The 23,043-nt window shown below is 31.8% G+C and overlaps 3 protein-coding genes across 5 annotated transcripts; all 3 read left to right on the top strand.

Annotated features, from left to right (window-relative positions):
• LOC109334979 (LEAF RUST 10 DISEASE-RESISTANCE LOCUS RECEPTOR-LIKE PROTEIN KINASE-like 1.1) lies at positions 8,587 to 11,907 on the top strand. Of its 3 annotated transcripts, none has more exons than XM_019570990.1 (4): positions 8,587 to 9,564; positions 9,909 to 9,941; positions 10,128 to 10,388; positions 10,471 to 11,907. In XM_019570990.1, the coding sequence occupies exons 1-4, from the start codon at positions 8,796 to 8,798 to the stop codon at positions 11,445 to 11,447; spliced, it is 2,040 nt and encodes a 679-aa protein (XP_019426535.1). In that variant the 5' UTR covers positions 8,587 to 8,795; the 3' UTR covers positions 11,448 to 11,907. The 3 variants fall into 3 exon arrangements, with proteins under 3 accessions (XP_019426535.1, XP_019426537.1, XP_019426536.1); XM_019570992.1 differs by having other exon boundaries at positions 8,588 to 9,537; positions 10,134 to 10,388; XM_019570991.1 differs by having other exon boundaries at positions 8,588 to 9,537; positions 10,471 to 11,906.
• Positions 12,962 to 13,351, top strand: LOC109335403. Its single transcript, XM_019571538.1, has one exon. The coding sequence runs from the start codon at positions 12,962 to 12,964 to the stop codon at positions 13,349 to 13,351; it is 390 nt and encodes a 129-aa protein (XP_019427083.1).
• LOC109334980 (probable leucine-rich repeat receptor-like protein kinase At1g68400) lies at positions 18,481 to 21,447 on the top strand. Its single transcript, XM_019570993.1, has 2 exons — positions 18,481 to 19,906; positions 20,723 to 21,447. The coding sequence occupies exons 1-2, from the start codon at positions 18,538 to 18,540 to the stop codon at positions 21,376 to 21,378; spliced, it is 2,025 nt and encodes a 674-aa protein (XP_019426538.1). The 5' UTR covers positions 18,481 to 18,537; the 3' UTR covers positions 21,379 to 21,447.

The following is a 23,043-nucleotide window of genomic DNA, read 5'->3' on the forward strand; positions in this document are numbered from 1 at the left end:
ATAAACAAAATAACACACATGTCACATTTTTACTGGTCAAAGGAAATACATTATTCTGTTGTTTTAATACGATTTAACTTTTCCATGCTTTCTCAGTTTCTTGTTACATTGTAACTTGTGGACAATTAATGCAACGATTGCATTTTCAACATATTTTCTCTCATACAGCCAAAATTAACCCGAGTTACATCACTTGTTTTTAATTTGTTTAAGTCTCTCTCTGCTCTTATGATCGTCATGGATGTAAAATTTGTTTTCCTAATTATTATCAACATATTTACTATTCTTTCACATTAATTTGACAATTAAAATAAAGAAATATAATGTAAAGCGCACCTAATAAAAATTACAATATAAAGTACATTCAATACAAAAAATTATAATAGTTGATAGTAAAAAGTAAAAATATGTGGTCATACTAGATATTCTTGATATTCTTGAAGAAAACATAAAAAAGTTCTCCTTTCTATACTCTTAATCACAAAGCAGTGTTGTAAAAACTAGTTCATGTCAGTTGTTTCAACCAATAAATCAGTTCTAATACTAGTATAATATAATAATTATACTGGTCATATAATCACATTAGTCAAAATTGGTCAAAAAATGTCAAAATCGGTCATATTGGTTAATTTTCAATTGAACTGTACCGATCATACTTGACGATTTTATTTAAAAATTATTTTTTTAATACAAATAAAAGAATGTATTGGTTCTTTATTAATTTTTCAACATTAATGTTAATATATTATATATCAATTTCTAACTTAATCAATACTAGCGTGTTGACAGGCACTACCGTGCCTGTCAACCCGCTTTCCTATTGTTTGTAATGTGTATTCTACATATTAAGTTATATTATATATTGTAATTTGTAGTTGAATATATATTCGTTTGAGAAATGATGCATATACAATTGTGTTCATCAAGAATAGAGTCTTGATATCTTCACTTAATTTTATTTTCTAGCGTGTTGATAGGTACTACTGTGTCTGTCAACCGCTTTCATATTGTTTGTAATGGGTAGTCTAGATGTTTTAAATGTCAAATATTCACATACTCTTTACACAATGGCATACATTGTGACCAATGCAATATATTTCATGCATTCCTATATATTGCAATGAGAAAAAACTATTGCAATAAAGATGAAATTAAAAGTTATAAAGATGAAATTAGAAGTTATAAAATATGAAATAAATGTTTAGTAGTATAAGTATATATAAAGATGAAAGTATAACTTATACAATAAAATTAGAAGTTATAAAATATAAAATAGGAAAACTCAAACTAACTTCATGAAAGTTAAGTTAGGTTTTTCCTTTATTAAGTAGTATAGATATGCAACTTATAGTTAATACATTTGAGGTGGTTATATATGATTATATAGTTTTTTTAAATTAAAAATTTGAAGGGAAAAATAGGAATATATAAATTATGTCATGGTGGTGGTTATACCATGTTTTGACTTTATATATAGTATAGATATAGATAAGATTTATTTAATGAACTATTATACCGCCTAACCAATTTAACAGTCACTGTATTATATTATTAATAACACTCCACAACCACCAGCAATAGGTCCCGCCCATTATAAATTTTCAAATTGGAGGGACGCTGAGAAACAGAAACGCAATTTGTGGAATCACTTAACTTTGTTTTGTTTGACTCGCTCATTTTATCTTATCAAAATTTTTCCTTAGGACGAAATTTAATATAAATACCTGAATATCTTATTTTGTAATAGGTGTAGACGTGTAGTGAATGGAATTATTTGAGATAAAAAATATACGTTTTTAATAATTAAAATATTTTTATATTTTCAAATGAAAACAATTTAAAATCACATACACATATTTACAAATAAATATAAAACATAAAAGATAAGTGACAAAATATATAACCAACACTCAAGTAAGAACATTTATCCTATAAAATTTGCAAGAACAACTAATCTAAATCATACAACCATATCTTAATTATTAAGATTAAATTTTTTTAATAATCAGATGAATAATAATTGTTCTCTCGTTGCTTTCATAATATAATATATACACACTTTGAGTGTTAATATTTTAACCAACAAGCTATTGATCAAATGGTAGTGGAAGATCCTACTAAATTATCATGATGACCAAAAAATTCAAAATTCGATTTTTATGAGTGATATTTATTGGGAGAAATAAACACACAACCCAAAAGGATTAGTTCATTGCTCAAAGGGTGAAGGTACCATTGATAGTACAAAAAGATGTTAATATTTTATTATTTGTTGAATAATATATTATTCAATTTATGTAGTCTATTTGATTGAAAAAACAGAACATGTAGTCCTCCTCTCAATTACCTATTTAATAATATGCTATATATATACAAATATATATATTAGCCAGTCATCAGAAAAAAGCAGGTTTGGAAAGGGACTTTTTAAATAGTGATATTTACCCTTCAAAAAATTTATATCGTTATTTTTTTAGTAGTAATTTTAAAATGATAATTATAAAGCACTTTTGTGACGCATTTTCCCCGTATCTCTTTTTTCTGCTAGCATCGACCAATTTGTTAGCTAAGGGCAAAGCCCACCAAATGCCAAAGGATGGGACTCTTGCCTCATAAGGCGGTTCTGTTCTAAACCCATGTAGTTGAGGCATACACGATTGGTACGAGGATTGTAAGTCTCAACTTGATATCTCTAATTCTATCTAAACCACTTATATTTGAATATATAGGTTTAATGAATTATTTTTTTAAAATGAAATTAAACTGAAGAATTATTTTTCATTTGTTTGCAAACATTGATTGTTCCACACGATTGATGTTAGTAATTTGAGAAGGAGTGTATTTTTTTATTTTGTGTAATGTACCAAGTGGACAACACTAGTCATTTGGCATCTCAAGAAGGATGACTCATGTTAAGGCATCGGTTTGCAACTATAAAAAATTCATGACTAACTCACATAACTCAATGTCAAAGTTGTGACTATTCAACTCCGTTGAGGCATGTTTTTAAGAGATAAACTGCATGCATGATCCAATAACAATAAAGAGAATTCCAGTTCACACAAAATAAACACTATGTACTTGGGAGTTGGGAGAAAGTGAACCACAAACTGAACGATGTTCTATGTTGCACCAATGTCTGCTAAGGGGCTAAGTGAAGTAGAAAATTTGCACCAATCTAAATCGACTCTTTCCTTAGAAAACGGAAATGCTTTGAAAACATGAAAGAGATGGTGAATGTCTATTACCAAATATTCTCAATTAATATCAAATGTTTCTTATTTATAAATGCGACATGTGTGAAACGTGTACCATATTGTACATTGCATTTCAAAAATTCTTCATATATACATCTGTGTTGCATAGTACCTATATCGTGCTAAGTATGTGTTTTATTTTCTCATATAACTAACAAGTTACCCGTGCATTTGCATGGGACGATATTTTTTGCCGCATGATTAAGAACACATATTACATGTGCATTTATGATTAAGAATATGTACGTTGCTCGTGCATTCGCATGATTAAAACCATATATGTTATCAGTGTATTCATATTGCTAAAAATTATTAATTATATATAAAATCATATGGTGAGACCATACGGTTTAACTGTTTAAATCGGATAAACTTAATATGGGTCATCTACTGATGTAACATTTTGCTCGACTTTCTCAACATTATTTTTTACACATACATAACATGATATAGTTAGTAGTATCCTATTAATAAAAAAATTATCAATAAATTTATAATTTCATTATTATTTGATTCTAAAATAAGATTAGTATAAAAATAAATATTATTTAACTCTAAAATAACTACAAACAATATGTTATGATTCATATTATTATTATTATTTCAATATTGTTATAGTAACATTATATTTTAATATTGCATAGGTAATCATATTCCTTTTATTTTTAAATAAATCACACGTTATGAGAGCTTGAGAGATTGACAATGTCACGAGGGAGTTCTTGAGAGATTGACACATGTCATTGAGAGATTGACACATGTCATGAGAAACCTTTAGTTTTGATGAGAGGTTGACACATGTGATGAGGGTTTGAGAGATTGACACATGTCATGAGAAAGTTTTTTTTATTATATAGGTGATAGAAGAGCAATGTTATTGTATTGAATGATCAAAAAGTGACCCGTGCATTTGCACGTGACGATATTTTTTGCCGCATGATTAAGAACACATATTACATGTGCATTTATGATTAAGAATATGTACGTTGCTCGTGCATTCGCATGATTAAAACCATATATGTTATCAGTGTATTCATATTGCTAAAAATTATTAATTATATATAAAATCATATGGTGAGACCATACGGTTTAACTGTTTAAATCGGATAAACTTAATATGGGTCATCTACTGATGTAACATTTTGCTCGACTTTCTCAACATTATTTTTTACACATACATAACATGATATAGTTAGTAGTATCCTATTAATAAAAAAATCATCAATAAATTTATAATTTCATTATTATTTGATTCTAAAATAAGATTAGTATAAAAATAAATATTATTTAACTCTAAAATAACTACAAACAATATGTTATGATTCATATTATTATTATTATTTCAATATTGTTATAGTAACATTATATTTTAATATTGCATAGGTAATCATATTCCTTTTATTTTTAAATAAATCACACGTTATGAGAGCTTGAGAGATTGACAATGTCACGAGGGAGTTCTTGAGAGATTGACACATGTCATTGAGAGATTGACACATGTCATGAGAAACCTTTAGTTTTGATGAGAGGTTGACACATGTGATGAGGGTTTGAGAGATTGACACATGTCATGAGAAAGTTTTTTTTATTATATAGGTGATAGAAGAGCAATGTTATTGTATTGAATGATCAAAAAGTGACCCGTGCATTTGCACGTGACGATATTTTTTGCCGCATGATTAAGAACACATATTACATGTGCATTTATGATTAAGAATATGTACGTTGCTGCATTCGCATGGTTAAAACCATATATGTTACCAGTGCATTCATATTGTTAAAAATTATTAATTATATATAAAATCATTCGGTCAAACCATACGGTTTAACTGTTTAAATTGGATAAACTTAATATGGGTCATCTACTGGTTTAACATCTTGCTCGACTTTCTCAACATTGTTTTTTACACATACATAACATGATATAGTTAGTAGTATCCTATTAATAAAAAAATCATCAATAAATTTATAATTTCATTATTATTTGATTCTAAAATAAGATTAGTATAAAAATAAATATTATTTAACTCTAAAATAACTACAAACAATATGTTATGATTCATATTATTATTATTATTTCAATATTGTTATAGTAACATTATATTTTAATATTGCATAGGTAATCATATTCCTTTTATTTTTAAATAAATCACACGTCATGAGAGCTTGAGAGATTGACAATGTCACGAGGAAGTTATTGAGAGATTGACACATGTCATTGAGATATTGACACATGTCATGAGAAACCTTTAGTTTTGATGAGAGGTTGACACATGTCATGAGGGCTTGAGAGATTGACACATGTCATGAATGAGTTTTTTTTATTATATAGGTAATAGATTAAGAGTAGCCAGATAATCTAACCCAAATCCTTTATATTAACAATTTTCTATATCTATATACCAACTTAATAGGATTTTGCATAATAATAAATAACACATCTTATTTAATTTCTCATTAATTATCATACTAACACATTTAGGTATTTAACAAAACGTCATTGAGTTGATATACAAAACTTTTAGCATAGGGGATTTTGATTCATAGGCAACCCACTAATCCTTGTTGGAAGGTATTCTTAACAAGTGTTACTCTTAATAATTAAATATTTAACATTGTAAAATACACGTAGATATAGTAAATGCATATATCATTAGATTAATATCTCATTTAGATTGGATAAAAATTGATTACTATTTGAGAGTTAATAATATTAATTAGAGTATTTCATCCTCGTAAAAAAGAGTAAAAAAAATAGAAAGCATGTGCATTGAAAATTAATTTTTGAATAAAGTGTTAATAATAAAGAAAAATAGTGTATGCTTCCGGTTGTCTTGTGGGCTTCAAAACTGGTTAGGTTATGGTTGACCTGAATGCTTATTGTTTATGATATCTGATAAACTAGAAACTTTTACGGTTCTAAATTTACTGATAATTTATAAATTTACAACAGTCTTATGCATCATAGTGCATAAAAAAATCTTATGCATCATAACTAGTACTGGTATACCTAACTCATTCGTATGAATACACCGCGTTTGTAATAAAAGTGGATCCTGCCAAGTTGGCCCAATTTAATCAATTCAGCTGCTCTCACCACGGTAGTGGGTTATAAGAAGCGTTCTATATTACGAATAAACTTCAATTTACTGAAAATATATATTTAAAGTAATAAACAAATAATTTTATAATCAATCATAATAAGTAATAAATATTTTTTATGATATATAAGATGTGCTCCTAGTAATATCAATGATGCTAAAGATTGAAAAGAAGCAACCAGATTCGAAGACACTGTTGACTATGACATATTGCCATATGGGGCATCAAAAAAAATCACTATGGATTTCCACTTGTCAGAAGTCATAACTCACTTATTATTATTATTGTGTTTACCTTTTTTGGTACTACCATATATCTTCACCCCATGTAGTAACTAATTCATTTCTTTACTGAGCACACCTTTTCAATTATGAAAAAATAAACTAAAAAGTATTCCACTAAATTGAGAACAACTTGCAGGCTCACATGCATATCAGTTAGACGGATTACTCATTTTTCTGTTTTCTATGGAAGGTTTTGTTGCTAACTTACCATTAGCTAATATAAACTTGTTCAAATACTCTAAACAATTTGAAAACTTATAAATTTCCCTTACACATTTGTTTCCTTCTATCACTATCTTCATACTTTATTATATAATCAATCAGATAAATACATATATGTATGGGCCAATGGTAAAATATGTGAAAATTATATCAGATATATAATTAAACCAATCTATCATATCAATTAAAATCAATTGGCCTATACGAAGAAATTCATATTTAACAAAATAACACATCAACCATTGTATAGTTTAATTAATCAATCATCAGTTTTTTGAGTACGTTAAGTGATATCATAGTTGAACAATTGTTTCAATATATAAAGTCATACAACCTCTATATTATTAAGAATTTCATCAATCAAATCTCATTTATCTCTCTTCCTATACCACTTACACCTAAAAAATAGGTTGGATTTAACATTGTTGAATATATATTCTTGGTCAATTATAATACTAAGTAGCACAATATATGATACAACTAATTTGTTCCCAATTCTTTTAGGCATGGAGATAAATTATGAAATGTGCTACACTTTTTACAACCTCTCTTACGTGGAAGTTGAAAAGGGAGGAAGTATTTCATTACGGTTTCCACCATTTTTCCTACTTGATTATTTTATAAATTGTTTTTGCAAAAGAAAAATTAATTTTATTCACTACTGTAAGATAAGAAAATAATTTAATATTAAATGAAATTTTTATTTTTTGTAACGAAGCTATATAAAAGTAGCAAAGCAGTTTTTTTAAGAACAGGTGAGAGAAATAGTTTGTTAAGCGTGTTTCCATGGTTAAGTTTGTTGCCTTTTTGTTGGATAGAGATGAATGGATATCATATCCTCATTATTTATTTTATCTCACTTTCCAATAAAAATATTACTTAATTAAAAAGAAAAACTATAATAACAAAAAAATAATATTTTATATTATTTTATGAAATTTGATTCGTTAAAATAATATTATTGTTTTGCGATAAAAATATTTCTTTGTTTGATATAGTTAACACCTCGGGAATTCATAAGTTGAAGGACACCCATAGGTAAAAAAGAAAAGGAAAATATCTATCAATTTGATTTTTAAAATTAATCTAAAGTTGAGTTTTAGAAACGATAGAATAAGAGAATGGAAAGTCACTCCAATTTTCCTCCCAAATGAATGATAAGAGTGATTATAAGATACGCGTTTTCTCCCTTTCTCTTTGTCTAAGTTATCTTATTCCCAACTTGTATTTATCTTCATTAGATACTCTTTTTTCTATCTTCATTTCTTTGTATCCACTAATTTCAACCTCAGAGGCACACGGCACGTTCAAAGTCTCTGGACTCTGGACCTTTCCATTGTGATTTTTTGTTAAAATCTTGATTAACCATCTACACAAATATTCTTATTGCGGTTAACGTCACCTTGACCGTTTCACAAACTTCCAAGACAATTACAAGAACGTTCAGACTGTGAACTGCAATTCTAAACTAGTTTTTCTTAAGAGGTATTAAGGAATAACTTCATGTATACTATCTATTAATATAGAGAGACAAATTCAAATTCTTTTTGTTTTTAATAATGTTATTTCATTATATTTAAAATAATAAGTGTGTTATTATACGTTGAATTTTTTCTTTTGTTTTTTAAAGTATTTATCTATTTGGTAATAGAGAATTCTTAATCAATATTAAGAGTCAAGAAGTCAAGTCTTTGTGGTGCTTTCAATAAGCCTTAATAATTATAATTGAGCAAGAGCTTGATCTCATTTTCTTAAGGGCTTGTCGTGTTCCTAGCATCCATGAAACCTATTTCAATCTGTATTCCAAAGTTTTTCCCAATTCAATTAGTGTTTCAAGCACTTCAAGTTGGTGTTATATTGTCAAGTGTCTACACAAGTAAAGTACTTTACAGTATCAAACATTCTTTATTCTCCCTCTCCTAAAAAAAACATGACTTATGTTTATGTAATCCATTTCCTTTTGTTTTCACATCTTATGTTATCTCTCTTGGCTGCTGGAGTTGAAAATGGAAATGGAAACATAGGAAAGTGTCCAACTTCATTTCAGTGTGGACATCTTGGCAATATCACATTCCCTTTCACTGTAACACAACACCCTCACTGTGGCTTATTTGTCATACACAATTGTGATACTGTTGATCCTATGAAGCCCAAAAAAATCCAACTAGAGAATAAAGGGAAATGGTTTTGTATTATAAGACTTCTTCACAATCCTAGTATTCCTGCTACAACCACACTTCAAATCAGAGACACAAATCTCTATGATCTGCTTGAATCAAGAAGTTGTGAATCCTTTAGCCATAATTATACTCTCCCTCCTTCCTTTCCTTTTGGTTCTATTCATATACAATATAAGCAAACCTTGTTCAAGTGCAACCGCACCCTCCGTGTTAACCCGCCATTAGATGTGCATAATTATACAAATTGCTCTGATTTTGATCTCTACTACAAGCCATCACTTACTCCTTCTGACAAGTCTTTGAGTTCTTTGGCAGCATGTATAATGATCAAACTTCCTATTAAAGATGTGGCTGATGCTAAAGACCCGTTTACATTCATAACATCTAATATCATGACAGAAGTAAAATTAACAGATGAATGTGCAAATTGCTACTATGTCAAAAGAGGGCAGTGTCATTTTGACAGCAGACAGAAATTCTTTTGCATCAATGGTATACTGAAACAAATACCATGGAAACGTAAGCACACATGAATGATTTGAAGTTTCATTTGCACTAGCACTACTAACTTATATTAGTCGCTTTTATATCCTTTCCAAATGATATCTTCTTTCATGTTTCCGTCTAAAATTTGTGAAACATTGTCTTCTTTTCCCTAAAAGCTGAGTTAGTATTTAGTACAGTTAGGCGATTTCATGTTACTTTGGGATGGGAAAAGTTGGGTTCCACTGATTGATTGTCTAATATTGTTTGTGCAAACAATTGGAATTGGAACCCCTTATTTTTCTCTGCACAACTTTATCATCATAATTTCAACTCTTTTATTGTTTATCCTAATATGTTTCTTTTAATTTCTTCTACAGCTAAAAAGAGTTGGAGTTCAAAATTGGCTATAGGTAATGTACATTTTACATAACTTGATATTCATTTTTACATTCATGTTCTAAAAGGATGAAAAATCTTTCTTCTCAAATATCTGTATAATTCTATAATAGCTATCAGCAAAGTAACAAGAGTCATGCTATCTGATATGTTTCAAAGTAATCTACAGTTGATATTTTCTTTTGGCCACTTTTCCTCAGGTTTAGGTGCAGGAATCATAGGCATCTTCATAACTGGGTTGCCATTAATCCTTATCCTCTACAAACGGAAACATGCTACTTCAGACAAACGCTTCCATTCAAGAAATTCTTATGCTGGTTCCTCCACAAATCTACACCTAGAAAGCAGTGGTGTATACTTCGAAGTTCCAATCTTCTCCTACAAGGATCTTAAAGAAGCAACAAACAATTTCGACCATACTAAAGAACTTGGAGATGGAGGCTTCGGGACTGTATACCATGGTAGGCTACTCAAACACTAGACTCCCTAAATTAATCTCTACTACCTTGTGGCAGAACTTATGCTCAGGTCTTTAAAATCCAGGGAAACTACAAGATGGAAGGGAAGTTGCTATCAAACGCTTATATCAGCACAATTATAGGCGAGTAGAGCAGTTCATGAATGAAGTTAAGATCCTCGCACGCTTGCGCCACACGAATCTAGTCTCCCTCTATGGCTGCACTTCAAAGCACAGCCTCGAACTACTACTTGTGTATGAATATATTTCAAATGGCACCATTGCATCCCATCTCCATGGTGAATTAGCCAAGCCTGGCTTACTACCATGGTGTATAAGAATGAAAATTGCAATAGAGACTGCAACTGCATTGACATATCTGCATGCTTCTGATATCATTCACCGTGATGTGAAAACAAACAACATTCTCCTTACCAAAAATTTCTGTGTTAAAGTTGCTGATTTTGGCCTTTCAAGACTATTCCCTACGGATGTAACTCATGTCTCCACAGCTCCACAGGGGACCCCGGGTTATGTTGACCCGGAATATCACCAATGCTATAAGCTTAGTAGTAAGAGTGATGTATATAGTTTTGGAGTTGTTCTCATTGAGCTAATATCTTCAAAGCCTGCTGTTGATATAAACAGGAATAAGGAAGAGATTAACTTGTCCAATCTAGCCATAAAGAAGATTCAACATAGTGCAATAAATGAGCTGGTAGATCCCTGTCTTGGTTTTGATTCAGATAATGAGGTCAAGAAGAGTATAGTTTCTGTGGCAGAGTTGGCTTTTCAATGTTTGCAAATGGACAAGGAATTGAGACCTTCCATGGATGAAGTATTGGATGAACTGAGAAAAATTGAAAGTGGAAAGGATGAAGCAGAGGTTGTTGAGGAAGCAGATACTCATGTTGCTGGAGTTTCACATAGTAATGTACATACACGCAACTCACCTGAATGGGACGAAGTTGGATTATTGAAGAATATGAATCAGCCTTCTTCACCAAACACTGTCACTGATATATGGGAAAGTAAATGTACTACACCTAATTTCAGTGCTTAATCACTTTGCCTATACTCTATTGTTGATAATCCATTTTTTTCAAGATAAGCTTTCAGCACTAATAAATGAATGAGTCAGCATCATTATCATGGAATTGGGACAGACTTTGGGATAGGTGATCCTTGTTCCATTATCATCATCTCATCCACCTGTGTAGTTATTAATAGGAAGACTATATTATATGGCATGCTGTAGTTGTGTAAAGAGTTGAAGGTATAAGCATTTGAATTGAACATTAGAAAAACCTGTACAGAAACAGGACAAGGAGATTTTTCGAACTATATTATGAGCACATTTATATTGATTGCTATACCATTCTACAGACATGTGCATATAAATCCTAAAAAATAGAATCATTTTATATCAGTCTATAGAATATTCCTCCGAAGTATTTGCATCTCTCAAGAAGGAAGGAAAATATTTGGTTAGGTCCCTATCATATTGTAGCCTTAGAATAAATCTAATTTGACTATAGCTGAAATGTATGGGGTAAATTATCTCCCCATTTCCTTCCTTTTTTGTCTTTAGAAGACAAACTTTAGAATTAAAATTCACTAAATCGTATTTCACCCAACAGCCAGAACTTGGTACCTAGTTACTTCCTCTTATCACTTCCAAAATGAGAAAGGAGAGATTTGCTCTCATTCTTTTTCTCATATCAGTTCCAAAATTATAAACCAAATGAAGTGTTTTTCTTAATCAAAATCTCTCTTTTTCCCTTTCCTTTTAGATTCCTCTCCGAGCATCCTTTCATTTATTTCCCTTGAAAAGAATACGTTGTAACACAATGATTATATTAAACTTTATAATTTGTTATGTTTAGTTGAGATGAGAATAGATGGTTAAAGTAGTTATAATGTGTGAATACTGTTTAACTGTTCACTTAAAGGAAAGCGAAAGGATCAATTTACACTTTCAAAACTTATTTGATGACTTTGTTCCAAATACTATTTGATAACCATTACATATCTTTGAACCAAATTCACTTTTTGATCCATCTTAACAGGCCACTTTAAGAATATCGATTAAAGGTTTGAAGCTAAGAACTTTATATTAAGTGCATATGTATTTAATTGGAAAAGGAAGGAGGGAATATATAGACTAACATTTTATATACTATCATTGCATCGTACACTATTCATATTTGATGATGTAATGACGGTCTCCTACAAATGTTTGCATTTACTCTTGGCTAAAACTCTAACTTTGGAATAAAGAACATTGGAGGGTGTAGCAAATAGAGTTCTATTTCCATGGTCATGAGTCAAAGAACAAAAAGGAAAGCAAAGTAATGAATATGTTAGGAAGAAAAGATGCAACAATTCCCAAAACAGATATCACGCTTCCCACTGCTATTAGAAGCAATGAACCCTCTTTCTCCCTTCACAATTATCATCACTCACTCCAATATTCAAATTCAAACTCACTTTAACTCATCCTACAACCCTCACATTTTTTAAATACACTCAACACAAACAGAGAGTAGAGAAGAAGAACGCACCTAGAATCTGAAAATGGCCACCCTACAAAAATTCAAGTTATTCGCAACACCATGTGGTGTAGCCCAGAGCCCAACTCAAAGCCCGAGGACAAGCCCGCTCGTTCAATTCCGGCGGCACAAAACCACACTTCAGTCGTTGCTTTGGCTGAACAGATCATCTCGCCGGAGAGACTCGCCGCTTCTGCAGGAGCACTCATCGGAAAAGAAGGGGAGAAACTCTCTGAAGGAGCTTTTTGTTTCTTCGCCGCCCAGAGAGGAGGTGGAGGAAAAGTTGCATGTTACTTCTTCAACTACAGTGTTGGGTTCTGTTGCTGTTGGGAACCCGGGTTGGATGGGTTTCCGTTATAGGTCGTTATTGAAAAGGAAAGCTTGGCGCCCTCTGCTTCTCACTATTCATGAATAATCTACTAAGCTCTCCACAGAATCACTCTTTTCTTTTCTTCATATTTATTTCTAAGATTTGGTTCAATTCTTTGCGGTATTGAATTAATCGTTTCTGGAGTGCATGACTACCCTTATTTACATGAACCCAATCTTAACCTTTTAGTCATCCTATTGATTTGCTGAATTTAAGTGTCCTTAAATATGGCTATATCCGATATATATAATTGGGTGTCAGTTCTAGCAAGGTTTCCTAGATTTTAGTTATGTTGTTTTGTCATCTATCAGAAATTAACCATGATTGTCACCTAGATATTTCAAGCTCTTTAAGATAAATTTCTATAGATTTAAATTACTAGTCAATGTAATTTGTTGAACTTTTTACTGTGTTTGGAAATGCGGTTCTTTATTGTCTCTTATTCTTCTTTTTAGGAAGAAAATTGGAACGCAAAGTAAAATCGGAATTGGGTAAAGACTAAAGAGACCCTTTGTTGAGAGAGAATATTTTGTAAAATATGGAGTAATAAAAAAAAGTGGAGGAAATAGTAGATAAAAGATGAGCATGCATGTAGACCCACTAATAATGGCTTTGGTCATGTTTAGCATTCAGAAAAAGTATTACCTAAAACTTCAAATGTTCCAATCTGAAAAATAACACTCTTGGTATAAATTGAGGTGGGAATTAGAACACTGTTCTCAATCAGCTATGGACTCGTTTAATATGATTATCATTTAACACAATATTCTTGCAAATAAAATTAAGACATAAAATAATGTCATTTTATGTCATCTTTTCCTTATGGACTCAAAAAAACACATATTTTAGTCCCTCCAAATTTTTATATTTATCATATCAGTGATAGTGGGAAACAAAATTTTGTTCCATAAACGAGAGGATTCTTCACCAAACCATCTTTATTATTTTATTTTGGGATAAAATAGTCATAAAAATCTTCGCCCCAAATTTTGTTACATGTCCTGATTGGTTTTTCATGTGTTTAATTACAATAACGTTGTCGCCTAGAGTTAGAATCCTCAACGGGAGAAGCATTCTAATGTAAATGTTGCTATACTAAGAACTTTTTTGTTGGTTGTTTTATTAGTATTTTCAGCGAGTGAGTGGGAGCAAATGTTGGCTACCCTAGATGATGCTATACATATTTTTTATGAGTAAAATTTGAAACTTTTTCAGAGGATGATTCCGAAGCTTTTTCTCTCAATCACTAGAAATCCTTGCATGCTTGTAGTTCATCAACGATAAGGCATGTTTCAGGAAAATCTCAATCATCGATTTAAGTTTAAAATTGCCATAAAAATATACAGAAACACGCATTTTCAGGAACATGGGGTGATTTCTGTAAATACGTCTAAAATGGGTGTTGCATTTGAGTGGCAAATGCTGGAAGAGAACCTGGACAGAGTTTTTGGGTGTTTGCTGATTCTTCATCTCTGGTTGAGTGCTAGAGCTGGATGGTTAAGATCAGAGCCAGGTAGATTCTTTTGTATAGTTTCAATTTGCTTGTATCGTATGTTGATTTTTGTGGGTAACAAGGTACATGTTCCTGAAGCAGTATGCTTCTAAGTGGAAATATGAAATATAACCCATTTACGTCACTGTCTTGCTCAACATTTCTTTCTTATCTGTTTCTCACCTTGTTAATTTGCATTGTTAATATTTCTAACATTAGTTATTTATATGTATTACTTATATTTTAGAGAGTTGACGATTAAATATAAAAAGGAAATGATAGAGTAACAATCTAAAAAAACTCTTGTACCATAGTGTATTTATTTTGTTCTCTATCATTTAATGTTGTTATTTGTTTTTGTTACTGTAGTAACATCTTTTATAAATCATTGGATTTTATGTTATAACACACAACACAGACTTATAAGAAACATTACAGGGAACCCTCCAAATCAAGATCAATCATTGGATTTTGGGTGACTAAGAGAATAGAGCTAATATCACTACTACTAATTGTTCGTACCCGATTTTCGGTTGCACAACCTTATTAGAGTTGTCATTATATTTTTTCAGTAAAAAATGTAAAAAAATCTTTTGGCTCAATTACATTAGGCCTTGGACTTTGATGTCCAGGTTCGGGAGTCGATTATACTAGGGAAGTATTAGCACCTCAGTGACCCATTTGAACAGTAACCTATTATATTGCATGATCATTAGTTGTACTATTATTATGTTTTTACAAAAAAAACTTTATTTTATTATTATATCTGACAAGAGTAATCTTGGTTCTACGTGTCTTTTTTGGAAATCAAGAGTTCTTCGGGGTAGAAAAATGTTTGTTTGTTGGTTTGATTTTATTTTTTAAAAAAAGTAATGTTTAAATTATTATTTTTAAAATGATATGAGCGAAGCATAACCATTAACGTCCGATACCGCATCTCATATTAAAATTTGCTTAACAAATTCCAATTTTTTGTTTTTTATTTCAAACCTTTTTTTAAACCTTTATTGCATCTCAAATTAGAAATTGGTTAAGAAATTTTAATTTTTGGTTTTTTTATTTTAATTTTTTTAGATATAGAAATATAATTAATCCTATTAATTTTAAGAAAGTAAAGTGTGACTCATACGTACAACACCGCAACATACCTTAAAATTAGGATTAACATATTTCACATAATCTGGTATTAAACGATTTTTATTTTTATGTAATTATAAGAAAAATGAGATTTCAAAATAAATTAACAAATAATCCAGTTGCATACTTTATTTATTTTTATGGTAAATGTATTGAAATTATTGTTAAGGTAATTATCAATGGAAAGACGTAACTAGATAAAAATGAAATTCAAGGGGTGAAATTGTGTATATGTATTGACTTCAAGGCTGAAGTCGGTGCCAAATTGGATTTCAACAAATTATATTGGCCTAATATCTGCTGTGTTGAAACCAGATTCTAAAGCAGGTTTGCAATCAAAACCGTTTGAGCGAGAGAGAAAACAAAGAAGCTTTGAAAGTGTTGGAGATTATGTATTTTTATGATTTTTTGTTTGTGTCCTTTTTTGTGCGTTGTGTGGAAGATTTTTGGATTATCATGGATGGTATGAGTACTTTTGGATGTTGAGCGTTTGAATGAATCTTTGTTGAATGATTTTTTTGGTTATTGTGTATAGGAGATTTTGAGGTTGTTGTGGATGATATGAATTTGTTGTGTATGAGAAATTTTTGAGATTGTGAATCTCTTAGGTTTTTGTTTGACAATTATATGTGAAAGATAATGTCTAGAGAATGAAGAAAATGATTGAATAATGAAGTTTTGATTTAGAGGATTGTTGATGATTCTCGGGAATAGAAGATGAATTGTTTTGGTTATTGTGGATGAAGAGAATAGATGATGAATTCCTCTTTTTTCCATGTGACCAATCTCCTATTTATAGCATTTGAATTAACGCATATGTTAAAATGAAGATGATCTCGAAATTAATTGAGTATATAGAGTTAAGGAAAAATAAAATCATGTTTAATTTACCATTAAAAATCTGATTATGACACAATTTTTGAAATTTCAAATTTAAAATTCGAATTTACTTTTACCTATTTATTTTGGGACACTTAAGAATACAATTTTTATTAGAAAGTAGGCAAAAATATTAATTTTATGTTTATTTGTTATTTTTTGAAAATGTCTTTTGTTCCGGACAAAATTGGGTGTTCACACTAATTTGAGTAAGTTTAATTTTCATATAGAAAACTTAATACTTATTCTTATGTGTTGAAGATAGGTTATTGGAATCTGAGTTGTCTGGAAATAGGCAATTACCAACATAGGAGAGTTATTGAAGCTTGAACTCTTGATAGAACCTTGTAGTTACTGGTGTTAAATTGTATTGGGTGCTTACTTGAAAAGAGACTCCAACGCTCAACTCAATATTTATAGGAGTACATTTAGAGTGCAGGGCTAGTGAATACACTGCCTTCCGTTATGGGACTTCACTTAATTATAATGTTGGTGAAGTAGATTACGTTTCAAGGGAGATGTCATCATTGCGGACAACATGATCTTGCCTTTTCACTATCCTATTAGACAACATTGTTGCGGATGTGGATTAGATCTATTACATGGGCAATGTAAACAGATCCAATGCCCAAAGGCCTATTCTTACCTTTCGTGTGAATGAAGGTTTTTTAGCATAACAGGTGCTAACATAGTCGTATCATTATTGTTTTTTTCTTTAGCAAGGCCGACCTTCCTACCATAATCGATAATAGGAAGAACCAAAATTTGTCTTGCAGAGCATGAACCACAGTAGTATGAATCATTTGTTGGTTGATCTCTTACCAGTCATTCATGTCCTCACTAGGATAGAATGATGGTGTAAATATTTCATTTGAAAACACTACCCTGAACTTACTCCTTATATTATTTCTTAAAGGACATGCTTAGCAGCAGGAATGGTTGCTCGCCACATTAGAGTTTCATTATATAAAAATACTCCTTTCAGTCCTTTGTTTTATTCATCTCATCCGGGAATCTAGAAAGTGTCAATATAATAAATGTGCTTTATGAAAAATCACGAATCCACATATTTTAGTACTCCTATCTATTTTGGTAAGAAGAAGGTTTACTCAGGCAGCAATAGACTAATTTTTTCTGAGACCTAAAGAATACCAAAGTAAATTTTACTTACATCAGAGTAAATATTCTATTTCATACATTCAACAAGGGTCTTAAGGAACAAATATATCTTATCAGCTTTGTTGGTTAGTGACATTATCTTATAATATAATTTATTGATGGATGCCGTGGTCCTACCGGTGGCGCAAAATTAATTATTGTGTATTGTGTTTGATCTCAATGTAGTAAATCATTCCAAGTTTTAAAAAGGTTTGTGATGATCACTTGTTTTATTGAAGTTTTTTTGAACACTTGTTAAATTAGTTAGAAATGGAAGCTCTCTTTTCTGACCCACATTACCATTAATCTAATACCTTATCATTGACATGCGATCTATCGAGTGGATGAATTTTTTGAATGTATCATATATTAAGCTTAAATATACTTACAATATTTTATTCATCTTAAAGATAACAATGGTTCGTGTGAATGTTAAAACTGAGGTGTTGCAAATAAACCCTTCCACCTCCTCATTAAGTAACACTTTTTTTAGGCAAACACTCTTGGTCATACTCCACACTTTCACTTCCATTTCATTTCTCTCTCTGCATTTTGCAGAGCAACAATGGCGGCGATACCCTCTCACCTCATTGCTACCATTCTCTACATCACATTCCTCTCTCATCTCCTTCTCATTGTTCAAACTTCACCAACCCCAGATTTGGACGCTCTCATTTCCTTTAAAACCGCTTCAGATACTTCCAAAAAACTCACAACATGGAACACTACCACCAACCCATGCACCTGGTACGGCGTTTCCTGCATCAACAACCGTGTCTCACGACTCGTTCTCGAAAATCTCGACCTCCAAGGTTCCGTCCTCCCCTTAACTTCTCTCACTCACCTTCGAGTTCTAAGCCTCAAACATAACCGTTTCACTGGCCCCGTTCCTTCTCTCTCTAACTTCACTGCTCTCAAGCTTCTCTTTCTCTCTCATAACACCTTCGATGGTAACTTCCCTTCTACGGTTACCTCGCTTTTCCGTTTGTACCGTCTTGATCTGTCTTACAATCACTTCGCCGGCGATATTCCGGTGACGGTTGAACGTTTGACAAAGCTTCTCACTCTCCGTCTCGAAAACAACCAGTTCTCCGGTCACATTCCCGGTGTTAGCATTCCCAGCTTACAAGACTTCAACGTCTCCGGTAATCATCTCTCCGGCGAGATACCGGAGTCCTTTTCCGGTTTCCCTGAATCTTCTTTCCGGAAAAACCCGTCTCTCTGCGGAGCCCCGGTTCAGAAATGCAATGACGTCATAGCTGACCCGAGTAAACCCAAATCAGAAGGTGTCATTGCTGCTTCACCGGTTATGCCAATGCCACGTGATAAAACCCCAACAACAACAGTGTCTTCTTCTCTCCCATCCAACGAAGAAGGACCAAGTAGCAAAAAAACTCATAAAAACGGTAATGGGGGTTCCAAAATAAGCCCGGTGGGTTTAATAGCAATTATAGTTGGTGACGTTTTAGTCCTCGGCATTGCGTGTTTACTCCTCTATTGCTACTTCTGGAGGAGCTACTCTAAAAAATTGAAAGAAGGGAAAGGGTCTAAGCTATTCGAGAGCGAAAAGATTGTTTATTCATCGAGTCCTTACCCTGCACAAGCGGGGTTTGAGAGGGGTAGAATGGTGTTCTTTGAAGGGGAGAAGAGGTTTGAACTTGAGGACTTGCTTCGGGCCTCGGCTGAGATGCTTGGGAAAGGTGGGTTTGGGACTGCGTATAAAGCTGTTCTTGATGATGAGAATGTGGTTGCTGTGAAGAGGTTGAAGGATGCTCAGATTGGAGGGAAGAGAGAGTTTGAACAGCATATGGAAGTGATTGGAAGGTTGAGGCATCCTAATATTGTTAGTTTGAGGGCTTATTATTTTGCTAGAGAGGAAAAGTTGTTGATTTATGATTTCATGCCAAATGCTACACTGTTCTGGCTCCTTCATGGTATGTCATTTAACTTGCATTTACATTTTACACTAAGATTTTAGAATTTTCTATTTGGCTATTGAGAAACTTAGAAATGTAGCCACCGTATAAAATAAACTAGGAGTATGTTAAAGTTTTCTACTACTGCTCTTTTGCTGTTCTTAGTAAAGAGCCAATTGAAGAAGACCTGCTGAACTCACTTGCTTATTTCCTTTGAATTCCTCTATATATTATTTGTTTTCCTTCTATTTATTTGACCTACATTTTCATAGCACTAGCAGCAGCTATAAACAAAATAAAACCCAAAATCTCTTGTGAATCAATGTACATGAGATACCTTTGCCATCAATATAGTGGCATGTTCAGTTTAGTAGGGTACCATATTTGAGGCTCCTTCAAAATTTGAAGTTGAGGACTATCAACCATGTGATTTTGCCTAGTTTATTTATAACACTGTATCAGTATATCTTTTCCTTCCTTCCAACTCTACAATTTTTTTAAAGCAATCATAACAGTTCAATGCTGCACAATCACAATCAATTGGGAATCGGGACTATTGTATTGTTACAATGCAGACTTAGCAGTTGTGTTGGTCCCCCATTTTCATTACAAAAATAGAGAATAAAGCCAGTATCTTTTTTTGCCTTCTTTTGCTTTATGTTCTTTTGCAGAACAACATTTGGCTCTATCTATACTCTTTATCTTTTACGAATTGACTAATGATTAATATGAATGACCAAAAGGCTCTCCCTCTAGGGAACTTGGAATATTTTGTTACAGTGTCAAATTAGCAATTATATGGAACCTTATGGGTTAATTGGTGTCTTCAAACAGGGAACCGGGGACCCGGTCGAACCCCACTGGACTGGACCACAAGGCTCAAGATAGCAGCAGGAGCAGCACGAGGTGTGGCTTTTATTCACAACTCATGCAAGTCACTTAGGCTAACCCATGGTAACATCAAGTCCACCAACATTCTCCTTGACAAGCAGGGTAATGCATGTGTATCAGATTTCGGACTCTCCATCTTTGCAGTCCCTGGCTGCAGATCAAATGGTTACCATGCCCCGGAGGCAATTGCATTAGACGGTAGAAAACAATCTCAGAAATCCGACGTGTATTCTTTTGGTGTTGTTCTTTTAGAGCTTTTGACCGGGAAGTGCCCCTCTTCTGCGGTGGATAGTAACAGTGGGAGTGGGACTATTGATCTTCCTAGATGGGTCCAGTCAGTGGTGAGGGAAGAATGGACGGCTGAGGTGTTTGATATTGAGCTGATGAGGTATAAGGATATTGAGGAGGAGATGGTGGGTTTGTTGCAGATTGCTATGGCTTGTACTGCAGCTGCACCTGATCAACGCCCGAGGATGTCCCATGTGGCCAAGATGATAGAGGAGTTGCGTGGGGTCGAGGTGTCGCCATGTCATGACACGTTGGACTCAGTCTCTGAGTCACCTTCCTTGTCTGAAGATGCATGTGGAGCTAGTCAGTAATTAAACTTTGATTGATTAGGTACAAGGTAGTGTTGTAAATTGGAGTCTTCCGATAGTTTTTAATTTCACTTTACAACTAGTAGGAGATCCGTGTATTCGCACGTGCGATAATTTATTTTGCATGAATGTATATAAACAATAAAAGAATAAATTATTAATCTAAAAGTTATTGATAATTTCCTCATGAGAAATATTAAACTCTAAGTTTTCCATGTTAGTCTAAAACTGTGAATTATTAAACTTTAAGTAATGCACGGGTCGCTTCATATATTTAGATGGAAATCAGAAACTGATATTCAACAATATCAATCACGAAATTGTTGAAAGCAATAACAACACCATATAAAAAACCACTCTCCTTCTTTCACCAAATCCTAAAAATTCTATAATACACTTAAACAAATGATAAGGCTCCTAGCATGAAACAAATAAATTATGTAGAAAAATAGATTCAAATGTTCTTGATCCAAAATATGATTTTATCACCTGTACATGGTGTTCACTTTTCACCTCTTCAAACACAAAACAATTAGAAGCTATAAAGTCTAATGACCATGGAGCTACGTGCCTTCTGCAGAATATACAAATTTTAATTTTTAATAATTTAAAATAATAATAAAAGATTTATCCATTAAAACTTTCTAGGTTTTATAGTTCTACGCGCATATACATTCCAACAATAGTATAACTTTTAAATTTTATATTGACCAAAATAACAATAACAATAAACATGTAAAAGTTATAACTTTAATGTTATAACTAATACTTGTCAACAATAAAGCATTAAAACTTCAAAGAACTTTTAATATTTTTCATTAGTCTATCCCTCTTTTTGTCATAGTGTTTAGTTTTATTACTTATTAAAGTAGAGAAGAGAACTGATTAAAACAAAAAGGACATCATAAGTTATGTGCCTATGTGCCTTCCACATATAGCACGCATTTAGGGATATGAAGGAAAAAACTTACTTGGATAGGGAACCTATGAAAGAACAAATGGAGAAAGAAAATGGTAAAAGCATCCACTAAGATATAATTAAAATTTAAAACCCTTGGTTACCTGCTATCCGTTGATGTTTGTGTTTAACGATTAATGTTTTTTTTGTCTGAGTTGCAATATTGGGTTTTTTAATGAAGTCAAATTTATGAGGTATTTTTTAGAATATCTTTAGAATGATTATGTTTTATTTTAGATTGGTGATATTTTGAATATCTACATATGCAATATTAATACTTGTTTTTTAGGATATATGTATAATTTTAGCAATTGTATAACACATGCATTTTTTATCTCAGTGTGTTGGATGATGAGGTGAAATAATAAGTGAATTTCACTTCCTCGTTAATTTAATATATAATATTATCTTTACTATTGTTTTTATGATTGTATCTAATATTATCATTGCGGTTATATTATTATCTTACTATATATCCAGTTTAAATTTGTATACCAAAAAATCATAAAAGTATGATTGTATGAATTATTAGCAACATTAATTGCTAAAAGTTTGATTATATGAATTATTAGCAACATCGATTATTAAAATTATGATATATGATTCTAAAATAACTCGTAACAAATAAATTTCAATTTGTATGAGATAATATTTTCCCTCTAAATTCTCTATATTTGCACCATATTTCCTGGGATATTGTTTATAAGTAC

Source organism: Lupinus angustifolius, chromosome LG20 (genome assembly GCF_001865875.1).
Source record: "Lupinus angustifolius cultivar Tanjil chromosome LG20, LupAngTanjil_v1.0, whole genome shotgun sequence".
Taxonomy (NCBI): Eukaryota; Viridiplantae; Streptophyta; class Magnoliopsida; order Fabales; family Fabaceae; genus Lupinus; species Lupinus angustifolius.

Coding starts and splice junctions, on each gene's coding strand:
- LOC109334979 (XM_019570990.1), top strand. CDS start 8,796: ATGACTTATGTTTATGTAATCCATTTCCTTTTGTTTTCACATCTTATG. Junction 9,565..9,908: donor GAAACAAATACCATGGAAAC/GTAAGCACACAT, acceptor TTTCTTCTACAG/CTAAAAAGAGTTGGAGTTCA. Junction 9,942..10,127: donor GAGTTCAAAATTGGCTATAG/GTAATGTACATT, acceptor ACTTTTCCTCAG/GTTTAGGTGCAGGAATCATA.
- LOC109335403 (XM_019571538.1), top strand. CDS start 12,962: ATGGCCACCCTACAAAAATTCAAGTTATTCGCAACACCATGTGGTGTA.
- LOC109334980 (XM_019570993.1), top strand. CDS start 18,538: ATGGCGGCGATACCCTCTCACCTCATTGCTACCATTCTCTACATCACA. Junction 19,907..20,722: donor ACTGTTCTGGCTCCTTCATG/GTATGTCATTTA, acceptor GTCTTCAAACAG/GGAACCGGGGACCCGGTCGA.